The sequence below is a fragment of the Larus michahellis genome, chromosome 2, assembly GCF_964199755.1.
Source record: "Larus michahellis chromosome 2, bLarMic1.1, whole genome shotgun sequence".
In the NCBI taxonomy this organism is placed as follows: domain Eukaryota; kingdom Metazoa; phylum Chordata; class Aves; order Charadriiformes; family Laridae; genus Larus; species Larus michahellis.
Genome location: NC_133897.1, coordinates 38,150,774 through 38,177,968, shown reverse-complemented (window position 1 = coordinate 38,177,968; position 27,195 = coordinate 38,150,774). Strand labels below are relative to the sequence as shown.

General features: G+C 39.0%; 1 protein-coding gene across 1 annotated transcript in view; it reads left to right on the top strand.

Moving 5' to 3' along the window:
- The window catches only part of JAZF1 (JAZF zinc finger 1), a 199,354-nt gene that overhangs the window by 146,085 nt on the left and 26,074 nt on the right, over positions 1-27,195 (top strand). Inside the window, exon 3 of the mRNA XM_074574921.1 lies at positions 22,360-22,556. Within this exon, the coding sequence (XP_074431022.1) occupies positions 22,360-22,556 (197 nt within the window). The remainder of the gene's footprint in view (positions 1-22,359; positions 22,557-27,195) is intronic.

The following is a 27,195-nucleotide window of genomic DNA, read 5'->3' as shown; positions in this document are numbered from 1 at the left end:
TTATGAGATGCTCTTGAGAGACGAAAATGGGGAGGACAGAGACAGCCTCAGGCTATGCTCTTACCTTTTCTGTGTTGCTTCCCCATATGCACTGGCTGAGGGAGTTTACATGAGGAATGTATAACTTGTCCTGTAAAGCTGCTTCTCCTTATTTTACCAAGAAGTAACCTGGAAATCTTTAAAGATAAATATTTTTGTTTTCTTTTTAAATCAGTTTGGTTTAGCCAGCCCAATTGTCTGGGCAATGGCGGAGCCTTGCCATACTTTTGGGTTAAGTGCAGGACCACGTGAACAAGTAGAGAAGGAACTTTGGACCTGAAAATGGATATTCTGTTGCCTAGTTCCAGATGCAATTTATAACATGTGAGAATAATCAAGTCCTGAAAGGGTAAGAGGGGAAAAAGAGGTCCCCTTGCATTCTTTACAGAAATCTGTTGTTAGTGTGGTCTTTTGCGTGTAAATAGCAGAGGGGTTCTAGATGGGAAGCTCAATACTTAAGAGACAAATAAAATCTGTTGTAGTGGATTAGGCTAAAATGTACTAAGAGCAGCCCCTGTTAGAATTATGTTTTATTTCTCATTAGAGTGTGAATTGCAAAGGATTGTCAGCAATAAAGTTGGAATTAGGTTGATATAAGACATCTTCTACAACTTGTTAAATCTAATAAAATTCATTAATATGCCATGAGTCAAGGTTTCTATAAAAGTTAAGAAAAATATAGTTAAACCTAAATAAAATATTATTAATCGTGTGTTTATTCTAGACTTAAGCCACGTTAGCAATTATATTTTCACTTCATTGTTCAGCAGTTGCAAATGTACCAAAAAATATTGGCAGAAGACTGTTCCCTAAGTGAAAACAGATAGCCTTAAACTTGGGAAAGACCTGAAGAAAAGCTTTTTAACTGTTAAAATATATAAATAATCCCATTAACATTAGGAAGAGAAATCAAATTATTCTTTTCAGTTTCTGTTACGACCTTGCACTAAAATGCAAAATTTTAAAATTTTAAGCACTGCAGAAACTGTACAATGCAAGTCATGATTTGAAGGCCAAGGAATTTCCTGAATGAGCTTGTTATTTGGGCAGTAAGTTTGTTGCCATTGAAGGTGGTGAGTTGTTTGGTGTAGGCTTTGTCTTCTTGGCTTTTAGAACTGAACAGCAGTGGGTTTCTACATAAGAAGTGCTCTATTGAGGAGCCAGAGAAAACATAGAACTGTATAAATAAATGAGGAAAATGCATCTGGTTTTATGAAGGCAATACGAGAGTACACAGGTGTGTATGTTCTGCTAGCAGCCGCACCCAAAAACTCAACTGAATGGGTTATAACTGAAAAAAATTAATGAAATAGTGGGCAAGTCATCCACAGAGGTTGGTTGGGGTTGCTTGTTTTCATGTGGTGTTGCCTTCCACTGCCGTGTTGCTACAGCACAGTTGGAAAGCATTCCCCAGTTGAGTTCAACAGGTAGGAGAGATGTAGATGCTTTCTTGTATTGCAGTTTTGCCTGTAAGTAAATAAAATAGAAACTAGGTTCTCCAGCGAACATGAAGTCAGCTGCTTCTTTCTCTGAACTGGTATCTCTCACACTCTGAGGTGTGCCCCTCTTTCACTGGTGTATGTGAGGAGAAACTCAGAATCTCCCAGATTCAGCTTAACCTCTATAACAAAATTTCAAACTAGTCCTTTTTTACCCCCGCACCCTTCTCTCATCAGAGTCCTACATGTCCTGTTTTTAATTATTTAATGCTTTTTTATTTTTAAAGAAGACAGTGAGATAGTATCTTATGAACCCAGAGGTGATGATTATCCCAACAGAGAAACCAGTTGTGTGCTCTTTCGTCAGTTCCTGGATGATGATGATAGAGGAATGGGAAAAGTACGTTCTGATTCAGCTGTTTATTCCCACATGTAGTTACTAGTTTCTTAGTGATGTTCGTTTCCTTGACTAAGAATTGCAAAACCAAGAACAACAGTGGTGAAATAGCCAGAATATTTGGAAGCACTTTATTCCGAAGTGGAAATAAATAAGCCATGTAGAGAGCTAAATCTTTATGGTTCTTCATACTGACTGTCTTGATTATCGCCAAGTTTTCAATTAGAAAAAATAAAAGTGAAACAAAACCACTACAGGACTAACTATTCTTCATGTTTCTTAAAAGGCAAGGTTTTGTACAACAAAATATCTCTTTTGTTTACCTGTTAAATTAAGTTCTTATGATGGCAACAGAGAACCACCATGTGATGACAACTGTAGTGTCAATGTTATACATCTTTTATGGTCTGTAATTTCGCATTTTGGAATAAAAACTCTTTATGTATGTCTTCTGTGCTAGAGGAAGCTCCCTGAAATTTGCCGAAAGTGCAAACATATGCCATCATCTTTTGCAGTTATACAAGTACTTGTTCCTAAGTATCTGATAGTAGGAAGGTAGCTCTTACTTGTGGTTTCATGAGATAAGCCGTATTCAAGAAACATGTAGTTTAGAGACCAACTCTAAAGAGTGGTGACAGCTACTGCTTGTCTTATGCGTGCTTTACCTGAAAAATTACTTGGGATGTTCAGGTTTCTCTTTCCTACCTTAACTCTTCTGTGTAATTTCCCTGGCAAATTGTTTCAGAGTTTTTTAATAAAAAATGGCTGGGGGGGGGCGCGGGGGAAACCTGCTAATGTTGAGGGTAAAATGAACTGTGATATGAAAGATTGCTGATCTGGTCAGTGGTATCTTCTTGATCAGTATCTGGTAGTTGACATTGAGATGGTGTTCACAGAAATTAGGATTAGACTCCCCAGGGAAGGCTGAACTGCCTCCCTCCATAATCAGTGGAGGGGAGAGATGCTTCTCAAGGAGATAGCTGACACTAGCCAAATTAAGCCCTTCTCTCTGCATCAAGGGCAGTATCAGTGTAGTAAACCAGCAAGATTAGGTGAGTGAAGTACACTGGAACAGAGAGGTAGTTTAGGAAGTTTGTGTATTGCATGGAGATGAGTTGGTGGAGACTTGGAAAGGTTAACTTGATCTTGGTAGCTAACCTCAGAAGGGGGTTCTTCCCAACTACACAACAGTGGTTTCCTGCATATCTCATGAAGGAGTAGCTCGCTCAGATGGCTCTACAGAGATACTCACAATTAAAAGCTGTGAACAGACCCCTGATCAATTCTCTGTATCAAAGTTTACAAAGCTTTTGATAGTACAGAATGGACCCTTACGGTTACCTGGCTTTACTTCAGATGTAACACAAGCAAGGAAGTTCCCTCACCACTTCTGGAAAGGAGCTGTACTCTTTTGTGGCCTAAGCGAGTATAGCCCAAACTCTGTAACTTGTGATTGGAAGTAGAGCATACATTTTATAAAAACATCCAATACTGATTTGAAGCCAAATGACGAACTTTGTTTCACTTGGTAAGTTTTCCTTACTGTTAACTAGGTGTTGGGATTTTTAATTTGAAGTCAGAATGTTTCCAACACCCATCCATTAGACAATGTTATCCCTCTGTTTATTTAAATGTAAGGGCCTTTATGTATGTATATAATCCACAGTGAATGGATCATTAAGTTATTCTTTGAAAAGTTTAGAGCTTTTTAAGACGCTCATCTAAAATAATATTTCAGACTTGTTCTCTGGCTGTTATGCTGTTCGCGTGCCCTGGAGAAGACTCCTTTTTTAATGGGTAAAAATTATGAAGTTATTTTCCAACTTCTAACTTGCTGTGATAGCCAAAGGCTTAAGAAGACAAGTCAACCACTGCATCAACTCTTGGAAAGGAAATCAGATGCCTATCTGGTTTAGAACCAGAATTTGGCAGAGAGGCAGTTTTCTCAGTAGTAAACCAATTAATATGGATAATAATGTTTAGCTTGCATAGATTGTTTTTTAGAGTGTTATCAGCTAATGATAGTCATGAATCCATTGGTAAAGTGAGTCTTGAGCATCTGTTTTCATCTCTATTTTTGTTTTGTTTTCTTGAATGGATTTTTAATGTGATAATGGCCAGATAGCCTGATGTCATGGCTGATTGAACTGTTCTGTTTCTTCCATTAGCTCTTGTCTGCTCATCACTGCCAATATTACTCTTGAGTAGCTTCCCTCCTCCACTCCTACATCAGTCCTGTGCGTTGGGGGACAGGAGGGCTAGTGCTCAGGGGTTTTGATTATTTTCTGTCAGAATTTGCTTTAAATTTTATGCTTTTCGTGATAGTGTTTCTGCCATGAAATCATGACACTGTGGTGTGGTTTTTCTCTGCTATGCTGAAGATACTCAAATTTTATTCTCTCTTAATCCCCATCACCTGTGCTCTCCTGTATTCTGAAGGAAGAAAGAATCAGCGTTGTTGAAATTGTGCTCTGGCCATAAGAGTTAGCAGTTATACCCCTGGGAGGATGAGGGAGCAGCCTGGACGTGTTACTGGGACTCTATCCCCATAAACCATGCCAGCTCTTATGCAGCTCCCATTGTTGACAGTCCGGTATGCGGAGGCACGTGGTGTGCTCAAGTGCTTCTCCAGTTGTGCAATGTCAGATCAGACTAAGCAAGGGTGATGCTCCCCTCCAGTTGGGAAGTTACTGGGAGAGTCAAATGATCATGATCTAGAGAGAGTTTTCTCAGTGAGTTCATGGGCGTACATTGACACAGTCATTTTTAACTAGAGAATTGGGCAATGTCTTACTAATCTTGATGATTTAGGGCCATGAAGGACATGTTTGGAATGAGCGTGTCATTTTACCTGTTTATTTCTTAACACTGAGCTTCCATTGTGGTAGTTGAGTTCTAACCAACTCTTCTTTTCTGTTATCATGGGACTATTCTAAGTGAAACACCCACCTTAAGTACTTCAAACTTCTCTGTCCTTCTGAGTTCTGCACATGTTAATTCACCTTTGCAGCATCTTGTCTCATCAGGTTGCCATGTGCTGCTGAGTTGCCACTGACAAGAATGTGAACACCCTCAGTATCAAGTCCTTCTGCAGTGGCACTCCCATCTTATTCTACTTACCTTGGCTCCCACTCAAGTGCTGTGGTGACCCTGATGGTTTCATTCCGCTGCGTGCAGGATTCGAGCAGCGCTGAAGCTTGCTGGCGTTTGTATTTTATTTTGCAAGTTGCTGAGCACCTCATGCAAGTGTTTTCAATTACTCCACTGTCAGTGGGGGATGAGGATAAAAATGGTGCTGAGCAGCTCCAGCAAGTTGCTGCTGTTATGTTGCCCCTGAAAATAGATCAGCCTGTATCACTGTGAAGCTTATTACCTAAGAGGAAAGGAGTTAACTTGTGGGGTGTGTTGTGGGTAACTTCTGTTGCTAAGTGTCACTGTTTTTACCCCAAATACACATTTCTCTCTTTTTTTTTTTTTTTTTTTTTTTTTTTACTTTTCATTTTGGTAGACTACATTTGCAGCAAAAGCAAATAAAAATATTGCATCTATTTAGTCTTTTGATGCCGCTAGGGTAAAGAATACTCCAGCTCAGGAGTATGTTCAGCAACATATAGCTTCATTCTGATATGTTTAATCTGAAAATCTCATTTAGGGTTATCAAAGTAGGGTTAAGTGTTTGACAGCTTTGCAGTACTTACTCCACAGCTATTGAAAAATTCACTGAATCTGTTTTCAAGGGACATCTAGGGCTTTCAGACAATACCAAAATCAATATAAGAAATTTTTTTTGCACTTAAATTAATAATTTGTATTACTCTTACTTTCATAGCTGTGATTAAAGTTCATATTTTTATTAAATTCATATTTTGCCTTAAAAAAATTCATACCTTTATAAGCCTTCCCTTTTAAAAAAGGTATGGGCACCGCATATAGGATTTTGTTATTCTTTCCTCTCAATTATGCAGCACAATAGACATGATTATGGGGGTAGAGAAGAATTTAAGTATTCTGATTATATGCGAGCGTTCGCATACAACTCACGTAGGAAAATACTATCGAGGCAATTTTGGATTCTTCCCTTTATAGAAAGGGGTCTGCATGAAGGGGCAAATCTACCCAAGTGATCCAGAAAATCCCAGTAGCTTTAAAAGTTCTTGAGTAAGATTTGTTGCAAACTACTGTTCCTATATTGTTCAGTCATGCTGAGAGTTATAAAGAAGTGTCAGTTCAAGTAAAAATCAGCTTCCATGAATAAAACCTGTTTTATAAAATTAGTTTGAACAGAAAAAAAGGACACTAGCATCAAAGGAAAAAGATAATGATTAAGGGAACAACTTCTGCATTTGCCAGACTTAAAAAAAATAAAATATCCTTCTTCCTTCTTTGAAGTGTTTCTTTGTCCCCCTCTACTTGTGAAAGACTGATTAGAACTGTCTTTCAGATTTTCTAGGAAGTCAGCTCCAAGAAAAATTCTGAAATATTTGTTATCATTGTATTTCATTTCATCATTTCTATAAAAAATAGGTTTTAAAAATCTGTTCTGACCCATGCTGTGAGCTCTACCTTGATCCTATTAATAGAACAGCCTTTAGAATTTTTTTAATTGATAAATACAGAAATGGAAAAAAAAACCACCATTTTAAGAAGCCAGCCTTAGAAACAGCTAAAAAATTTTTGAGGACTTGGATTAAATAATCTGAAGATTAAAAGCTCTTGCTTAAAGATTTGCAAGAAGCAAAGTGTTTTGTGTCAGTGCACTATACTGACACAAAGTGATAAGTTTTTTAGCGTAGATGTTGGTAAATAAATGAAATGCATTAGTGGTAGCTATTATTGACTTATATTGACAGCAGCCCATCCGTTGTTTGCCAGGCCTGTAGGCTGTAAAATGACTCCTCTGGTGCTTGGCATAGGTTTTGGGGAAAAAAGAAAAGGACGTGTATCTATCCAGTCTCTTGGTATTTGGTGGGTAGTTTGTGGTAGGAATATGCCCAAAGCAGACTTGGAAGGTGGGCAGAGTGGGAAGCTGAGTGGGGAGGTTTAATAGAAATTAAATTTGAAAATCAATACCCGAAAGATTAAAAAAAAAAAAGAAAAACAAACCCAACTCCTCCCGTCTTCAAAGGGAGTACTGTGTTAATATGTAAATCAAAGTTTGGGAAATAGCTGTGACAAGCAAGCAACAAGAAGGTATTTTCTTGTCTTCGTTTTAACTCTGTTTCTTTCTATGTGACCTTGCTGAGTGAGAGGACGCCCACCCCTCGCTGAGGGGCCGCTTGGTCCAGGTCAGGGTTTTGGGTGAAATAACCTCGTGGAGGTTCACGTATGATGCTCAGGGCAGAAGCAGGAGCAAACCCTGGCCTCTGTGCCGTTTGACCAGGCCGGTGGTTCTCCAGTGTAGCAGCTCAGCAGACCAGAATCAACATTCATATTTTCTCAGACCATAATTCACCAAATTTTACCCTCTGGCTTCTAATGACCTGCTGTTTAATACAATTTTGTAGACCATCAAGGAACCACTAAGCATACTCTTGTGGGAACCGCTGTGCTGGCTGAGAGGGCCAGAGGTTTCAAGTCCCTGTAGTCGGCCAGGTCAGCAATTAAACATGGCTAATGTTTGCACAGAGCTTGTTGGTGTGGTTTAAGATCTACATAGGATAAGCAGAAATTTGCATTTAAAGCATTTTATTAGACTAGCTTTTTGCAGGTAGCTGAAATAAAAGAGAAATTTGAATATGCGTCGGAAGAAACTGTGGTATAACAGCTTAGGCACTGACTGAAGAATGGAGATAGTGGGTAGCAATGTTTTGAGGCTGTTTCTGAATTTCCTCTGCCCATGTTCCCTCTCTTTGACAGCCTTTCCAGAAGCAGAAAGGGATGCAGGGTAGTATTTTGTATCCGTGGTATCGTGTCTCATTATTGACAACCTCAGAAATTGAAAGATCATGTCAGACCTGATCGCAATTTATTACAGTATTTCAAAATTTGAGTAATGGTTAAGTTTTTCTTTTCTTACTTTCCAGTTTGTGAGCTTTTAAGATGTTCTCAAAATGCATTTGCAAACTTCCTAGAGTTTAAACCACGTCAAAAACAAAATCTAAAACTATAGGGGTTAGAACATTTCCCTTCTTTATATAAATGCTGTGGTCCTCTTCTCAAAACAGATTCTTTCATCAGGGTTTACATTAGAGAACCATCAGGAATCACACAAAGTGATAATTGTGTTGTGTGCTGAATCCTGTTAGGTAAGTACTGCCTGAGTAAGAGCTCTCCAAAAGCCATATTATCTTGGCCACAATTTTTTTTAAACCTCATTATTTAATTATTTTGGCCCTCCAAAACAGTGATTTTACTTGGCTATTAAAATGAAAAAAAGAATATGCATATATGTTTAATATACATACGTATATTTAATTCATATTTATGCATATAATGGAGTGTATATGTGTATACATGTATATGTGTGCGTGTGCATGTGTGTATATATATCTGAACACATGTACAAGCAACAATATAGGGCTCCTTAAATTCAGGACATGGATTCTTAATCAGGGCAGAAGACCTAAACTGGAGCGGAGGTGTGAAACGGAGGGCTGAGATCAAAAGGACCCTAAGTCAAAAGGAGTGGTGGAATGATACTAATAATGCATAGAGTACGCAGGTCACTTGGGTGTAGCAAGGCAGAAATGCAAGTATGGATTGGTAATATATGTAAATGTAATTGGAGTGTAAAGAAAGAAGTGTAAAAGGTAGAGCTCTGCTCTTTTCCGGAAGAGTGGTAAGTGGAAATGAAGATGGTAAAATCTACCAAAAAAGCTGTGGAGATTTGTTAGAGAAAGCTCTCAGTTTAATTATCTTGCCTTTACATATTCATACAGCATCAAAAACTGTGGAAAGATCAAGGAAGTTGATAAATTTTACATTTTGGCACACAAACCAACTTTAAAATAATATAGAATATAGCAGTCCCTGGATACCAGCTGGAGTTTGAGCTGAGGTAGATATTGCTTTAGGCAGCACCATGTGCACGTGCCATGTGTGTCTGTGTGTATTTTGTACACTGACATTGTAAGAAGATGTACTTTGTGTTATTGACAATAAAAAGTGAATGCTGGTGCTTTTGGATTCGTCTAGAGGATGTGAGAGGTCAGACATTTTTGTTGACCCCTTTGTGATGGGGCTGCTGGTGATGTTTCTGATGGTGCATATTTTAGGTTTTGTTCCTCATTGCTGTTACTGACACAGAGTTTCACATGTCAAGTTGCATGAGGCCAAATTATCTAAAGCCAAATTATCTATTGGGGTGTCCAAATCAACCGTGGTGTTTTTGCGGCGTGTGAGCTGATGGTGGTTAGGAGCCATGGCGCGAGGGGCCTGTCAGGGATCTCCTGGGCCACCAAGTCCCCTCTCCTCGTGTCTCCTGGCTTCGTAAATCAACGCTTCGAAAAAGCAAGGTCTTCGGGGCATCCCGAAATGGCAGATGCTGTTGATGCGAACTTTCCGCCTTCCCATGATGGGTACTTTCCAGATCCTTCTGGAAAAGGCGACTCTTACCGACGGGGGAGTGAGTAGGCGGCATGTTTTGGGGTGGTGGCGGGCCGGTGAGGCCGGCCGGTGGCGGTGAGGCCGGCCGGTGGCGGTGAGGCCGGCCGGTGGCGGTGAGGCGGGCGGTAGCGGGGCCGTGAGGCGGGCGGGCCGGTGCGGCGGCTCCGCTTCGCCCGCCTGCAGAGGGCTCTGTGACACCGCGTTTCCCCCGGCCAAAAGTGCATTCGGCGTCGGGCTGATGGGGCGGAGGGGGGCGGGGAAGGGAGCGCGGGGATAATGCTTCCAACAGTCTGGTCTTAGTCTGGTAAACAGACTAGGAATTGTGGGCTAAGTCCTTTTCCTCAGGCTTTGCACCAAGGCTGAGATCAGATGACTCAGTCCGGACTCATTATTTTAATAGCCTACAGCTAGTTCACATAGCAGCAGGAGTCCACAAAAAAGGCATTTAATTGTTGAAACTCAAACTGGTACATTGTAACTGCAGATTATAGTATTCAGATTTAAGTGATTCAAGTAATTTATAAAGCTTTTGCACAAGCAAACTGAAAGTTAAAATACTGATATTGTAATAAAAAGTAAATAAAACATACTTTTGTACATTAAGACCCAATTAAAGAGCATGATTTCATTTAACAAACTTAAAACAGGCAGGTGATATTTGCCAACATTACTACAGCTGTGTTTTACATTAGGAAATTAATTAAAATAGTCATTTATACTTTTTTCCACTTGCAAGTCTTAGGCCTTTCTGTATTACACCATCTATTTTCTCTTCAATCATTGTGTTAGGGTGCATTTGTAATCTCGCTTAGCAGGCTGCATCTCAACTTTAAGGTTTGGTTTGGTTTTTTTCCTTACCTAATGAAAAACCAGCTTTCTGCAATAACGCCGGCGAAGCAGATCAAACAGCGCTGAAGGAACTTCCCTGCTGTCTGCCTGAGAGGCAGCGCATTGTTAGTTATTCAGATGTCAGTCCTTTTCTTCCGCATCCTAGCAGGGTTTCACTGATTTCATCAGATCACTGCGAGCTGGAGGTGGGAGGGTGGCTGACGGCAAGGGTTGCGAGGGAATGGTTTCTGTTAGACAGGGTGAAACTTGGGGGATTTACGGCTCTCACGTACGTGCCTGGGTCTGGTACAGTTGTACACCCTGAGACTAAAGGGGACAAAATTTCAAAATGCAAATCAGTGTTCTGCTTTTGCACCTCATAGCTGAATAATGGGACCTCAGGAGTTATTCTTGATTCTTAGGTACTTCCCCCCCCCCCCAAACTACTAATACGGTGATTACATAATGAACTGTGAACTTCGACAGTTATTTGTTCCTCCAGGCAAATCAGCTTAAAGTGTAGAAAGGTACGTTTTTAAAATAGCACATAATTACAGAAAAGGGAGTTCATTCTTCCTTTTGCATGAAAGAGCAAAAACACATATGATGGTTATCTTCTTCCTTCTCTACTTTCCCTCGTCTACCTTCACCTGAACTTTCTTGCCTTTTAGGAGGAATCTTTTGTATCGTTTTTATGGATGTGTGACTCATTGCAACAGAGTCAGCATCGAAAGAATTGGGAACGTTCAGTTTGCCATTTTAGTGGGGCTGGTTTCTTTGTAAGTTGCTATCGTCCTTCCAAAAAACTCACGATGCCTGAAAATTTGGTTTATTAAGACCAGACATTTCACATTCCTAATGTTAAGATTGCTGCAATTTTCCATTATAAGCTTTACCCCACCCAGTCCTCTGAATACAGATTTATAAATCAGTTTTAAAAAATGCTTTTCCATCTAAATCGTCACTTACATTTTAAGTCTGGGAGAGCATCTTTTGAGCCGAATGCTCTTTCTCAATGGGGGAGGATCATATTCTGTATCAGTGTTCTCCCAAACAGATTTAGCGTTTCTTTAAAATAAAATCAAACAGTGAATGCATTGTAAGTTACTTTGGTGTCTTTGTATCTGAAAGAAAATTAGCATTTATAGGTTTTAAGAATTAATTTCTTATGCACCTTATTACCATGGTTTCTTTTTACCATGTTTTTCTTGAATGGGTATTCTGAATTACTTATTGTATCGGTGCTGCTGGAGGAGCCACTGCAGACAGTATGTGACACATTTCTGAAAGACTGAAAAATGTGTTCGTTAATGTGTTTGACTACTACTGTGTAAAATACCGAAGACTGGCTTATTTATGCATATTGATATTAGACATCCTTATAGCTAATAGGCAATGCGTTGTGATAATATCTATTTTTAAATTCTTGCTTGATGAATCTGTCTTTGGGTGTTGACTTGAGTTCTCAGAAGACATGACACAAGAATACCCGGACATAAATGGAACATTACAGGAATAAAATATCTGACATTTCATCTCCCTGCTTCTTAAAGCTTAAAGTCCTTGAGGCATCAAATAAAACGAAACCAAGTCCAACAGTAAAAGTGCGTGTCATGCGTACACAGATCTATTTCTATGTAGGGCTGACTGAAATAAATTGTTTTTGCATAAATAGTTATAATAAGCTCTTCAAGAAGGAAAGAGGGTGGACCAGTAATGGAAAAAAATATGATATTTTAGGTTAAGCACATCTGAAAGTAAAACGTCCTACTGGAACTAGGCAATTTGACAATACTGGAACCTGTGCAGAGAGACAGAGCAGGGCTGGTACACTACTTAGTCCCACATAAGAACTATTTTGAGATTCGAGTCAAACTTGGGAGATACAGACCCCTTATTTTTATTCTATGAGCAGCATAATTCCATCTTCTCCAAGGAGATGGGAAATTTATTAAAGTTTACAATTTATACAAATAAAAAGGCAAATACAATTTAACTCCCCCGCACTTTCCTCCCACTAAAATAAAAGTCAAATTTTTACTCTGCCTTTAAGAATTTTTCACTTTATTCATGTGAAAGCACAGAGTAGTCTAATAAGTCATAAAATGCAAAATAACAATATTTTAAATTTTTTAATTTAATAACAGATAGGTTAAGTTAGAGTATTACTGAAAAGATGCCATCAGTACTTTTTCATGTGAGACCATCTTTAGTCATTATAGTAACTTCATACTAAGAAAATTAATTTGGGGGTTTTGTATATTTGATGAAAATCTAAAAACTGTCAGTGTGCATTTTTAAAATGATGTGTTTTAAAAAATACTTCAAATGTACAAATACACCTTTATATTTCATGTTATTGATGTCTGCTAAGATTCTCATTTTGGTCTCTTAACATTTTATAGTTGTGTGACATTACATTATCCTTGTATATTAACAAGGATATAAACTGAAATGTAAGGATTCATGAAGTTATGTTCAACAATTAATTAAGCAATAATCCATAAAGTATCTCTTGTTAGCAGCAGGCGATGACTGGTTCGTTCATTAAGAGCCGTAAGCAAAGCCAAGGCTGATGAATGTCCCAATAAACCTTTTAGTAAATGCAAGGAGGATGATTTCTGAAATGACGACTGCTGCATTACGCTAAAGGCAGGGGTTTGCTGCAGCGTTTTGAAAATCAATCCCAACTGCAAGAAAGTCTGCAAGTGTTTTACACCATCTGAATGCTTCTTTTTTGCTAATGGCAAAACTCTGGAATTAGTTTGATAAATAAGTTGATGTCAAGGCAGAGCACAGCACAGTGATCACTTTGATCAGATGTGCTTGAGAGGGTTATCACAACTTTTTAAATTCTTTATCCGTTTGTGACAGAGGTGACAATACCATGCCAAACAGCGGTTGCCTTCCTGCTAATTACCTCCTTGAATTATCTCTTTTGCTTAACTATTGCCTCTCGCTCCATGGAAATTACAGAATTTTGAAGTTGTAGAGAAGTTATAGCTCATTTCTGAAATGCACTCATTTACTTCAAAATAGAGTGGAAAAAACTGAGGAAGGAGTGGGTGAGGAAAGGAAGAGAACTAGCAATATGTTTCTACTGTTTTGGAAATTAGTCTTGCTGTCTTAAGTTGATCTCGGTGAGCTCTAATTTTGTTCCTTTTAAACACAGTAATGTTACTTGTTTATTTTAACAATAGCAGAAGGATGATGTGGGCTTCTCCTCGAGTCCCCGTCATCAGTCTAGGGGATAAGTAATGAATTTTCATTATGAATGAAGTATCTAAAATAAGACTGCATCTGTCCTGGTTACATTACTGTTCTAATGATATCTATCCAGTGTGTGTTTTTTCTGTCAATTTAAAAACCCACAAAATAAAATGCAGTCCTGGATCTTACATTTGCTGCATGACCTTCACAAATTCAAGAAAGAAAAGGCCAAAAGACCATGTTGTTTAAAAAACAAAACCAAAGCAAAACCAAAAGTAAACAGCTATTTTTATGGTGGGCGGGAACATAGAACACTGATTTAATTTTTTACATTTTTTAAATTTTAAATTAAAGATTATTTGGTGCTCTGTGAAAAGTAGATAATAGTACAAATAAGTAGATAGACTACAATAAGTGTAAGCATGATACTAATAGAATAAAGGAGAAAAAAAAACGCATCAAAAACACAGAAGAAAAAGAACTTTTTCCCAAACAGAAAATATTAAAATAAATATATAATATATTAAATATGAAATTAGAAGGTAGGGCTTATGTCCAGTGTTTGGGATTTATCTTAACCTAAATGTGAAATCTAATTGACACTGATGGTTTTGCCTGTATATTCCCAAAATCAAGAGAGATACTAAATTCCTTTCCAGTACTTCAACTCTGCGTGTATTGATCAACAGTGAATAAACACACATGTTTTACTGTAGGCAAGTATATGGTTTGGGATGGTTAGGTAATTGCTGCTTTATTTTTATTCCTTTTGAGTGATAATAGATTATTTGGCATATCACTGCCCATTAGCTCCACTTACATATATTTAAATATGAAATTACTCAATCTTCTGAATTCATTTCCCATGCTAGAAGCACAAAATATCTACTTGGTGGATATTTTATTGCATCTTATTGTATCTTTTAAGAATGTGTGAAGAGCAGGCAATTAAAGTACACTGAACTCTGGCTCATATTGAACAGATTTCCTAAGGTTGCAGCTTTGAGTCTATTGACAGCAATATGAAAATGACTGACACATGTTGCATTCAAGTCTTTTCAGTGATGAGGCAGAAATGCAATGCATAGTCTGTTCTTAACTTTTTTTTTTAAGGTACACGTGCATCCTAATAATCTCTACTACATCTGTTGAAGATGCACATATTCAGAAAAATGTATATTATACTATAGCTGATTTTGTGGTGATAATATTTTTACATCTTGAGAAAACAGGTTGAATAATGGAAATGAAAGAATTCTATTAGCAATAAATTATTCCTAAGACTAATAATAAAAAGAAATCTGATTCTGTCCTGTCTCTAAGATACTCATCAGTTTTTCATAAATATTCCTTATTTAGGACATAGGGAAAGCTTTCAGTAGATGAGTCTGAGTGCAGCTGGTGCTGAGTGAACACTGAGTTCCTTTGTAAGACCTGATCTCAGATGAATGTACATGTTGAAGTCCAACTTAGATGCGTGGTGTTTCTACAATATATACGGGGCTGAAACTGTTCTTTCCAGAAACTTAGAAAAGCCCTTTAATGATTTGTTTGGTCTGGTTAGGGCCTAATGTGAAATGTGATATAGGTTTGGGGGAATAATTGAGAGGAGATTATGATCTTGTGCTGTTTCTTCCCCAGTTTTGATTTTTTTTCTTGTGAAATCAGAAAAAACAAGCAAAGGGGAGTTTTGTGTAAATCGTATGCTTTAGCATTATGCAAATACTCTGTAATCTAAATAGTGTGGAGGCATGTGTGTGATTATGCATGCGTCTTAATGGGGCTTTTTCACACTAACATTTCTTTTTAGAGTTTTGCTAAAACTGTTTCTTTCTCTAAAGAAAAAAGTGGTTGATAGTTTCTGTGAAGCAAGAGAGGTTTGTACAGAGCTGCAGAATAAATACTTCTATTTCCCCCAAACTACAAAGAATGGTATGTGAAAGTGCTCAAGGGTGTTCATCAACTAATTTGAGTTATGAATGGTATGAAACTTGCTCATGTATTTCTTTCCTCATTATCACAAATAGTGTGGCACGGCATTACTGGGGACATCGATTGTCTTTGCTCTGGCCCAGTTTTGTGACGTTCAACTGAGAAAAAAGGCTTTCATTCTTCTCAGGAGACAAGACAACCTACTGCTTAGTTCCCACCATTTAGATTTCACCAGATTTCTCGTTAACCCAATAATAGTACAGTTTAACAGTTCTCTCTTCTTCCCAGAACTAGCTAAACCAAGCCATGTTGCCTTGTCTTAGCTTATAAAGGCAGCAAAGGGTGCGGAGGACAGTTCTTGAGTAAGGGGTTCACTAGTGCATTTCAGGGTCCACAGAGTCCCACCCTACTGAAATGGGGTCCTGCCTTGAGAAGTGGATCTTCTTAATCCCTCATCAAAGTAGAGGTCTCCTGAAGTTTTAAAATACTATGCAACTAGAGATCCTTTCCTTCCCAGCCTTTTTTTTTCCCCTAAACAATGCTAATGTGATGAGGAAGACTGGGAGCCAAAATTACCATCCCCACCTCCTTATTTCTCTTGGTACAGCACTGACAAAGAATTGCATAAACATCTTGAGACAAAAGTGGGGAAAAATTGAGGGGGAAAAGCAGATATAACCAGCACCTTGCTCTAGTAGGTGTAAAGAGTAGCAGGGGAATTTGTGTGGGGCTTTCAGTATGTAGTTAAGCTAGTGTGTGCCCCATCTGTCAAGTAAGTTTGACCACTTTTGATTTAAATATAATACAACCAGAAGGTAGCACAAATCTGCTATAAAACACCATGGATTTTTTTTTCTCCTCTTTCCAATCAATCTTGAAGTTGACCAAGTGTTGCGTTAAGGAGCAGCCTGATGAAATAGGAGTGGTGGAAGCTCAGCAAAATGTTTTCTTATATTCTGGGAAAGGTGACAGGCTTTTCCCAGTACAGGTTTGCCAAATTAGGCAAACGTGGATATGAGCTGAATGTTACTATCAATGTTTTTCCATAATTTTCTGTGTGATAATGAGAAAAGGTCAGAACTAATTCTGTTCTGATACCTTTAGCTGTTGTGGCTTAGTGCAGCTTGTCAGTGGTGAGGCACAGGGCAAGGTATGTATGTTATTGTCAGGTAGTGCTGTGATTTTATTGTTTTTTAAATTGGCGTGCAACTGGACAGTGTAATGGAGCAGTGCTCGTCTTCAGCATCTCCGCAGTATAATCTACTTGTTTTGCAAACTCAAAATAATCCTGCTCCCTTCTCTCATGTGCGTATGCAGTAACTGGAGAGCGACAGACTTGTGATTACATCATCTCCTCTGTGTGTGTTTTAGAGACTAGATCATAACGAAACGAAATGTATCAAATTAATATTCAGATCGCACAAGGTAGCTGTGATGCATTTTTCTCACTGTGTAAACCTCCATGTATGTAGACACAGATCTGGTCCAAGCAGGGCTAACTTCCTGCATCAGCAAGCTGTAACAGTGAGGAAGAGGAGGAAAGGGCACCTCGTGCCCTTATGACCATTATCAAGAAGACACATGCTTAAGGGGAACCTGTTTGGTTTTTCCCCTTTCAAGTGAGATCTCAAGTAAAAAATGTTCAGTTTATTTGCAACTCACTTTTATAACTACTCTTACCCTCAGTCTGGGTGTATGAGTCCAGAGCTCTAAAATTGTCTTAGAATTGCATGTAGTAAGAGTTCTATGATAAACTAACTGTGACGTCATCATATGAGTCATACTGGGGCATGATCCTGAAATAGTTGGTACACGCTCAGCTCAAGAAAATTTCTGTGAGAGCGTGTTTTGCTTCTGATCATTCTTGATTCCAAAGCTTCTGGGGGTACCAGGACTTATAAACATTGCAAAGGTTTGATTTGTAAAGGCTTTTTTAAATTTTAATATTGCCTCTGCTTTTTTTGTGACTTTTTATGTTGGTAACAACAGCTAACGCTGTTTGTATTATATTGCCACCTATATGGAAGGTTGTGCAACACTTTCCATTATAAGACTGTTTCAGTTGCTTATTATGTTGCCAACATTCAGCTGTTTGGGCTGAAATTTTCCATGCTGGGTGTCTCCTTCAGGCTGAATTTCTTGGGAAAGTTTCAATAAAAATACTTGAACCATTCCAGGGAATGAGAGGAGGGGGAAATACTATATTTTGCTCGTGTTTATTAAAGTTGCTGCAAGCACTTGATTCAGAAATCATTGCACCTACGTGTTTTGGAGCAGGGAGTTGAATTATTAGGAAGGTGAAAGGGCGAGGAAAGGAAAAATGGGGATAGAAGAGATTTCTTTCTAAGGAACGGGCTCCTCCCTGACATTATGAGCCATCTGCAAGAAAGCACACAATCCCCATGCTTGTCAAAACAGGGTCAATGAATGGCTGAGAACTGAATGATTCTCCTTATTCCACTGAGCCTACATGGTATATTGGTTTTGGAGAAAGATGCTTATGAGGTGTAAACACAATCCTGTGCAACAGGGAAGATAACTAAAATCTGCACAGTGGTGGAACTAGAGGGACAGGGTTATGGACTTAAGAATAAGAGTTAAAAATAGCAGAGGTGGATTTGCTCAGCAAGGAGATGGATCTGAAGATGGTGAGAGAGACTATTAAGCAAGGAGATGGGATTTAACCTAAGTGGTATTACAGCAGCCTTTCTTAGTTACAGTTCATTTCTGTTTCACACACATCTTGTGCATTTAAATGAGGCAGGGAAAATTGTATGCAATCATGTAATTTAGAGACCAGTATTCAACCTTAATTCCAGCATGTTTCATTTCTGAGCACTTGATGTTGCAACCATAATGTACTTTCAACATGAAAATTAAAGCTTTAGTTAGAAATGTCATTCTATACCCATCGTGAAAACGCTTATATTGTAAGCTTTGAAGATCACCACCATAGTTAGGCACAAGTATAATACTGCATTTCAATTAAAATACTGAAAAATGTTTTATTTTAATCCATTTAGAAATGTTTCCTTTTCAAAACCACAGCACTGCCAGTGCTTCAGCAAATGTGTACAGGACTATTTGGATCTGAAAAGGTTAACTGCATACTTGAGATATCAGGAGCTGCACTTCACAACAGACTCTGTCTTCTATTTCTCTCAGGTTCACAGTGTAGACAACAAATGATGTGTTGGAATATACCCAACATGCTTAGCCCAAATGGGAGCAAGTTAACAGGATGGGGAGAAGTTTCAGCTATAACTTCAAATTTTCCTAATTTTTATGGTCTTCAACTAGACTGGTTTTACCTCAATATTATTTTAACATTGTTATTTGTGGCTGAGCTTATTAAATAGCAGCATTTATGCTGCTGCTTTTAATATCTCACACTTGAGGTTATCTTCCAAGTTTTCAAGGATTTATAATGTTGCCATAACATTTTCTTAAGGAATAGGGCTTCCCATCCAGAAGCAAGCACACATCATAGTACAAATTCCAAAAATAGTGAATTAGATGTTTCCTAGTTAGAGGAAAGCAAATGTGTGCTGAATGCCCGTTTTATTAAGATCCTTTTACTTCTTTTTTTCTTGAATGAAATTTAGACTTTTATTTGGGGACTGTTTTGTTAATAATATCTGGACCCTTGTTTGGAGAAGAGAATTTAAAACTGAACTGTTACTATGGATATCTGCTTTTTAAATATTAACTTCATAAAAATGCCATATCTGGGTTTGACATGATGTATTGTTTCTGTTCAAAGAAGATAAAATGTCATGTCATATACCTGTTTATTAAGGTTTGCGGATTGTGTGTTGATGTTATGTATCATGGCAAAGATCCGCTTATTAATGCCTTCATGGTTTGGATGGACAGGACACATCTTTATTGCTTTAATGGTACGTAAAATTTTATTTCACAGTATTTTGAGGCTGTGTGAAAGTACACAAACCTTTTTTGAAAAAGAGCTGGTTTTTTGATATCTAGGCCACGTTTTTCTTTCATATTTCACACAGATGCCTAAAACCCCATTTTTTTCTTTCTTCCTTCCCCTTCTCCATGCACCCCTTACTGTTCTACAAGAGATGGGGTTTTTCAGAGGTCTCTCCATAAGTGCAATCAGTAGATTTCTATTCACAGCCAGCAGAATCTACCCAGCTTCCACCCAAACAGCTCATGTGTTGTGAGCAGTCACAAAATGTTGGGTTCTATGGAACCTAAATGAATGTAGGGATTCATATGAATTCAAACTGTTCGTTGAGGCCCAGAGAAGAAACCGAACTGTCCTACAGCACCATGTTGCAGATGCTGTGGCAGATGTCATGTACTGCTGTGAGACCCAGTGTGACCTGATGGTCCTGTTCAGTGCAATTGTTGTCATACTGTGGTCTGCAGAATCAGTTTGTCCAGCCAGCCTCTGGCTGGATCCTTCATACAATGCCAGGATATAAACTGTGAACCAGATGACTGGTGTGGCAGTATTCCCTCTGCCTCCCTCTCCTCAGGGTCTGCTGCTCTTCCTCAGGAGCTAAAGGTGGATCTCCCAGTCCTCTGTTGGATTCTGGACATAGGTCAGGCATTGCTTCCATGTCTTCTCATATGATATGAAACGTCAAGTCACATGACAGGCAGTTTGGTCACATAGCAAATATAGTTGTCGCATGACAAGAAATTTGATAGAGTGATGGGTTGGCCTCCGCTAGCACCAAGTACCCACATAGCTTTTTGCTCACTCACCCCCACATCCACAGTCCCCATGGGATGGGAGAGAAAACAGGAGGAGCAGGAGCGAGAAAATTCATGGGCTGAAATAAGGGAATCACTCTACCAAGTACTGTCATGGGCAAAACAGACTTGACCTAGGGAATTTAACTTAATTTATTGCCAACTAGCATAAATATTTAATTATTGATTTGGGTATTGGTTATTGAGAAACAAAAGAAAAACCCTAAAACACTTAGGGTGAAAAAAAGACACCTTTCCTCCCCCTTTCCCAGGGTCACTCTGGACACGTCTCCTCCCCTGCTACCACTGCAGGCCACACTCAGTCCCTTTGGTGAGGCAACAAGTGGTTCTGGTGGTTGGGGTCAGGTTGTAGTGGTTTCTCTCTGCTGCCCCGTGTTTGTCGCTCTTGTCCTGGGCTCTGATGTTGGTCACTGACAGGCTGCAGTGCCTCCAGGGTGTACTGGCGCTCCACCATGCAGCACCTCCTATTCCTCTGACCTTATTGCTCTGTCATTCTCTCTGTTCCCTCCTCCTCTATCCCTCCAGCATTTTCTACCCCTCCTTAAATATGTTTTCATTGAGGTGCCACCAGCTTTGGTGATGGGCTCAGCTGTGTCATGCGGTGCGTCCATTGTCTGAAACCAGCTGTGGCTGGCACGAGGCAGACCCTGACCTCCTCTCACCCTGCAGGCCCCTCCACTACCAAAACCTTGCCACCTACACCCAATACAACAACTCAGCGTCTTCATTCTTTCTTCCACAGACTTGTTTTCTGTGGCCACTTCTGTCCCTGAGTCTGCCTCATTCTCTTTCCTATGCTCCTAGGAGGAGAGTGTTGACTGTTCAAAGAAAGCCAGGTCACCCTCAGTTAGTCCAATGCAAATAATTGCTGGTAATTTTTGTCATTCTTTTTCCTTACTGGATTGCAAATGCGAGTTTCCAGGTGACAGCTGGCTCTGAGGTGAGGTCAGCGTTCTCACCTCTCTGAATGCGCCCTTCATGGTTTGCCAAGGTTGCAAGAGCTCATTTTGTAAAGCTTGTGTCTTGGCTAAAACCTGGTTTACTCTGTCTAACCTGGTCAGACAAATGTCTGTATGTAACTTAATTTATTAATCTGCATCATGTGCTAGTGCGTATTGTTTTATTCAGTGACAGGTATAATTTGTACTTTAGCATGAAGGCCAGAGGACTGCATGGACAACATGATCTGCTTTAGCCCATCTTGTGAGGAATCCTTCAAGCTGGCTCCTTATGCAGTGCAGGGAAAAGACAAAGAATTAAAATATTGCTCGAATGCTAAGCACATGAAGTCTGAGTTGCAGAGATCCTGTTGTGGGGGAATCCCAGTCCTTTCAAGTGAGGGTTAATACAGGTGCCAGCAGTGATGCTTTGAATGTCATCATAATGCAGTTATCAGATGTTCTGGTATAACTCTGTGTTTACTCTTGGAGTAAAAGTGGTCTTCTTCACTTCACCTGTTCTTTTTTGGAAAGAATCAGAATAAAAGTGAAAAAAGCTACTTTTATTCCAGGTGAGAGATCCCATGCAAACAGTTGCGGTGCACACTTTGCATCATGCTTCTGGAATTCCCTCTCAGCATCCCACGGAGATGAACCTTTAGTTGCATTAGACCTTCAGCAGCATGTACCGAAGCTCTACAGAGGGGCCTCATTAGGTTTTCAAGAGTTGGGAAATCCAGTTTGATAATTAGACATCTTTTATGTCAGGCCACATTGTCTACAACGTTTAGAAAAAGGATGTGATTATCCTAAGTTGGAAATGATGTATCTACACAATCTAATTCATACTACCCCATTGACCTTTGGATTCAATACATTTGCCCCTAATGCCCCTCTGTTATAGCTGCTCAGGTACTTTTTCACAGAAGGATTGAGTGTAGTTACTGTAAAGGATTGAGTATAGTTATTAAAATACTGTGTGCAATGCTGATCTCTGGTTGGAGTTTAAAAACACTTGTGTGTTTGCACGTGATCCAAATGTCTAATGTAAGTTCTATCAAAATCAGAAGCAAATGGCCCAGATCTTGAACACTGGAATAAAGCTGTTGACGGAGAGGTTTATATTCTTGAAATCTTGTGTTGTGGAGGAACTTGCCATGGCTGAGTTTGAAGCTCCATTTGGTCACTGATTTGGTCACTGAAAAATACTTACTTTACTTTTACCTAAAGTTTGCTTGTGAACAGTGTTTCAAGACTCTCATCCTCGTGATTGTCCTTTTTCTAGATTTATGACTGATGCAGCTCGACGTGAGCAGGAGTCTTTGAAGAAAAAGATTCAGCCAAAACTCTCTTTGACCTTATCAAGCACAGTGTCCCGTGGGAATGTATCTACTCCACCTCGCCACAGCAGTGGAAGCCTTACTCCTCCAGTCACCCCTCCAATCACTCCCTCCTCTTCGTTTCGCAGTAGTACTCCTACAGGTAAGCACCTACTGTTTGATTTATCCCAAATAAACTAGTAGTTTTGCTGTGTGGCATTTAGAGAACAATAGACATACTGAGGCACTGGGGAGAAGAACCCCCTAAAAATAAAGCAGAAGAGCTTTGGGCTCTTTTATTTGCATTTGGTTTGCAGTCTCTAAAACATGTGTGGGCATTTGTTTCCAAACTCTGCTAAAGCAGAGAAGGACGCTAACTTTAAAAATCGCAGCTGAAATTATTACACAAAGAAACTAACCTTAGCAGAAATACCAAATGTGCAAAAGACCCCTGATGTATCAGTCAGAGAGTTCTGCACGTGGTACAGTGTCAGTTTAAGATACAAGAAAAAGTGGTCGGGATCTTCCCATCTTCCCCCCCTGTCCCTTCCCTCTCTTTTGTTTGTTTTTTTTTTAAGCGGGGTTGAATTAATAAATAAATGAGTGGACAGGGAGGAATCTTCAGCTGCTGTCATCATGTAGATGTGACTTTCATTAGGAAACTATGGTCAAAAAAAGCAATCAATGTATGAAAAAAGTGATTTGTGTTTTCTTCTAAAACAAGCATTCCCGTGGTTTTCCCAGGTATAAAATTCCTGGGAATTTTTTGGTACTGATTATAGAAAATTGCTTGCTCTGCTGAACCAGATTTCTTGGCCTAAGTCAGTCTGGTTTACATTGGATAGAGATCTTGTCAGATAATTCTCATACACTTAAGGTTAAATACCAATATTTCCTTCTAAAAAGCTAAATTCATATGATACATCTATTCTGTTCTGTAATAAATAGGCTCAACATATTATCTTAATAGGAAATCACATGAGCATCCCTGCTTTGATAAACTGCTATGCCATGTGTTTTATCTAAGCTATTTAATGTTTTAGTATTAATTATTAAATTGAAAAGTTGTAGTGGTCCTTGTGACACTCTTGTCTGGAAGTTCTGAAATGAATTGGTTGTTCAGCATGTCCCTGGATATGAAAAAGGGAAGCATGTTGAGAACAGCTAAATGATAAAATCCTAATGTAATAGAGAAAATTTTAAAAGTAAGCTTTTCTTCATTATCTCCTATTTGAAACAAACTGATTCATTTCCTTGACATCCTACAGATGTCAAGGAATTTCTGCTTTCTTTTACTTTTTGTACAGCTCCTCCTGGGAAGGCTAATTCATTATGTAGTCAGGTAGTATAACTTTGCACATCTGTCAGGAACGTTGGTTAGCAATGTGCTCTTTGAAACATGTTCCATACCAAAGGAAAAAAAAAGCCAATATCTGTCTACTGAAATACTTTTATTTTTATTATTTATATATTTTTCAAGCTTTTGAAGTTACTCAGAATGTTGTTTTACCTGTAGCTAGGAGAATCAGCTTGTTTTGGCAAACTGAGTTTCTGGGAATCCTGCCGGCCAGATTATAAATAATACCAGCTTCCGCTTTCTGCACCCTCTGTTCCAAGTTCCCCACTAGAGCCCCGTTCCAAGGTTAGGGTTTGTAGTAGCCTGGTAGCAAAACCATATATTCTCTCTTGAAGATTTTTTTTTTTTTAAGTAACTATCAACTGAGTTGCATTTCAGCACCCTCACCCCCGAATTTCCATTTTTGTCACCTTAAAAGTTTTTCTGGACCTAAAATAAGCATTGAGATTTTTCTGATAACTACAGAATTTTTTGCAGTGTTTGCTTGGCATAGGATTTTGTTCTCCGTGATGGCTATAATTTACATAGATGGGGTGATCCAAGTCCTGCTGTGGCTGAGTTTCTCTTTCTGTGGGTGCAGTGCCTGCAGAGGGAGCCCAGGAAGGCCAGCAAACTAATTTTAGACAGGCAGTTCACATGTCTATTATTGGCTGATGCAAATCTTTTTCCCTCAAGTGTAAGTATATATGGCAGTTGACTAGCAAGGTGATAAAACCAAGGATGGTTAGGCATGATCTGTTTCAGGGAAGCAATCTAGAGCATGTAAATCATCCTGCATTTCAGCCTCTCAGTGCCTACACAACTTTCAAGCCCTACAGGCATACCCTCCACTGCATCCAGTGAGAATGAAGAATATTGCAGTATTCCTTCTGTGTGATCCTGTTTGATTTGTACTCCGAGCAAACTCTTGTTAACTCGTCTCTGAATCAAGGTAAACATGTATACTGTGGTAACTTCAGAAAATAAAGAGGCTGTTTTTCCTTAGATTGCCTGAAAGGGATCATCTGGGTTGATGTTAAGTATTTGTTATAATTATAGAATCCAAATGTAATTGTTGTCGTCTTCCTCCTTTAGACCTATACTTTGTCAATAATAAAGTGGGATTGCTTTCACCCAGTTTATTAATGAAACATTCAGAATGGCAGTTCCTCTTTTATTATCTCCCATCTCAGTTGTTCAATACTCTATTAGGGTACCAAACTTCAGAAGTGTGTCTGGCATTGTTACTGCACATGGCGTATCACCAAGATGATGCCACTTTAGATGCTAGAGGCAAAGCATGCCCTACAGGCTGGTGAAACGACTTACAAATATGGATGTCCCTCAGCAGAGAGTGTCTGTCCTATATGGCTGTTTGCCCTTCTTGTTTGAAGTAGAAAGCAGGAACCTCACTAATCTTTTGGTCATTTTCCATGTGGTGTCTTCCCTTTAGGTATGCTGTTTGTCTTGGCTTTGCTAGGTGTGGTAGTCTTACCTTAGGTGAAGCCAGCAGCTGCCTGAATCCCAGTCACCATTGTGCACGTCCTTAGAGCTAAGTTCCACCATTTGCTGATGCTGTTAAGCTACTCTTGTCATTTTTCAGCAGAGCATAATTTCATCTAATGACCTCTCATCCATGTATTGGCCAGACATGAACCCACTTAGCTTGTGAAGTTTGATAAGAAACAGTTCAAGGTGGTTTGGCTGCAGAGAATGTTTGTTAAGTTTTGCAGTAAAAATCCATGCGAAAAGACTATGGGCCAAATTCGCAGACAGAGCTGAGCAGCTTCCAAGCTGACACACATATATGCTGCAAATGTTGCATGCATATGTATAGCACCTTCTTCTGCATAAATGAGATTATTCATGTAGAAGCAGAAGTATTCAGCAAAGAAGTGTGCTCTTTAAGGCTCTTCTCAGGTAATGAGGTAGACGTGTATTTATCTGCAGACTCTGTATGTGTTAGTCCCCTGAAATGGCCCATTTGTGGTTTTGGTGGGAAGTAGAAATGCAGCAGTTAATTTTCTATACCTCCCCTCTGTTCCCTCAGGGGTGACTGGCATGTGCTCTCTGCTTACATTTGGCTTTTTGTTCCCTTTCCTATAACAAGTTTTCTCTTCTTCTTAAGACCTGCATCCTCTAATGATTGCAGAAAGTTCACTTTAAAAATTTGTTCCAGTTTTTGTTTTAACAATAGTGTCTCCTGGGAGACTTTGTTTAGTAGGCTTAAATGCTCTTGTTAGAGTTCACAGGCAGGATTTAGCAAAAGAAATGGCTTCCATCAGCAATACAGACTCCTTAGGGTGATAGGGAAATATAGCTAAGTAGCACCAGCACATAGCTTATTTTGGAAAGACGTTAACAGTCTGCAAACATTGAAATATCTCTTTATTTAAGGAGCGCTCAATTAAGTCACAAAAACTTATGTTGCCTTTATTTTTAAACGTCAATTTTAAACCCACAAAACTAATGAAGTCTAGTTATGGATAAAAATGGGGCTGACATTGCATCTTTAACATACGCTGTTAATTTTTTAAATGTTTTCATACATCTGTGTGGCTCACAGATGAAATTTCCACCACTAACTTCCTGGCTTTTGAGCATAAGTCAGAGCGTTGACATTCCTTTGAAAACTATGATATCTCTTCATATTGAAAAGCTTTAAAAAAGATTCAGTGATAGTAACTTATTGGCAATTCATTATTAAAATAACCTAGTCCCAATTCTAGTTACAAAAGTAACTCATAGTAATGAGTCTCAGACTTAAAAAGAAAATAAAAAATAAACCCACTTTTGCATTGAAGGAGTGCCAAAAATCATCTGAAACCACTGTTTTGTGTTTGTTTGTTTTTTCTTCCATATTTATGACAATTTTTTTTTTTTAAATGATTCCAGGCCTGGGGTTGTAAGTTTCAGCCTGGAGTGAATTTTTTGCCTTCTTATAAATCCTAAAGCAAGAGTTTAATACTATAAACCGTTTTTTTAATGGCTCAACCCTAAGTCTTACCTCCCCCCCTGCAAAAAAAAAAACAAAACTGGAATATTGGAAAACCTCATAATTAGCATTATATTTTGCTCTGAAGAAACTGGCTCTCAGACCTCCTTTCCTGTTTATTTTTGTTTTAATAGATTACAAGTTATAACATTTATGCTGTTTTAATAGGTTTATAGACCTACTTACTGCCTGATCGCGTTGGGCAGCGGATGGCAGCCAGTCCTGGCAGCGAGCACTGAGGATGCTATGGTTGGCTGGAATAGCTGCGGCCGTCTGTCAGTCCTGCCACTTGTAAAGGAGATGAAAGAGCGAAGTTTTCATGGGTGGTCATAGCTGACCCCATGAGAGAATTGGCAAGTCCCGTTTTGATTTGCAGCTGTCATTTAAGAGGTGACTAACTATTAGTTTATCTTATTAATTAGAATAAATGCCTTTCTGGGGAGTCATATTTGTGCAGTCATTTTTGATTGA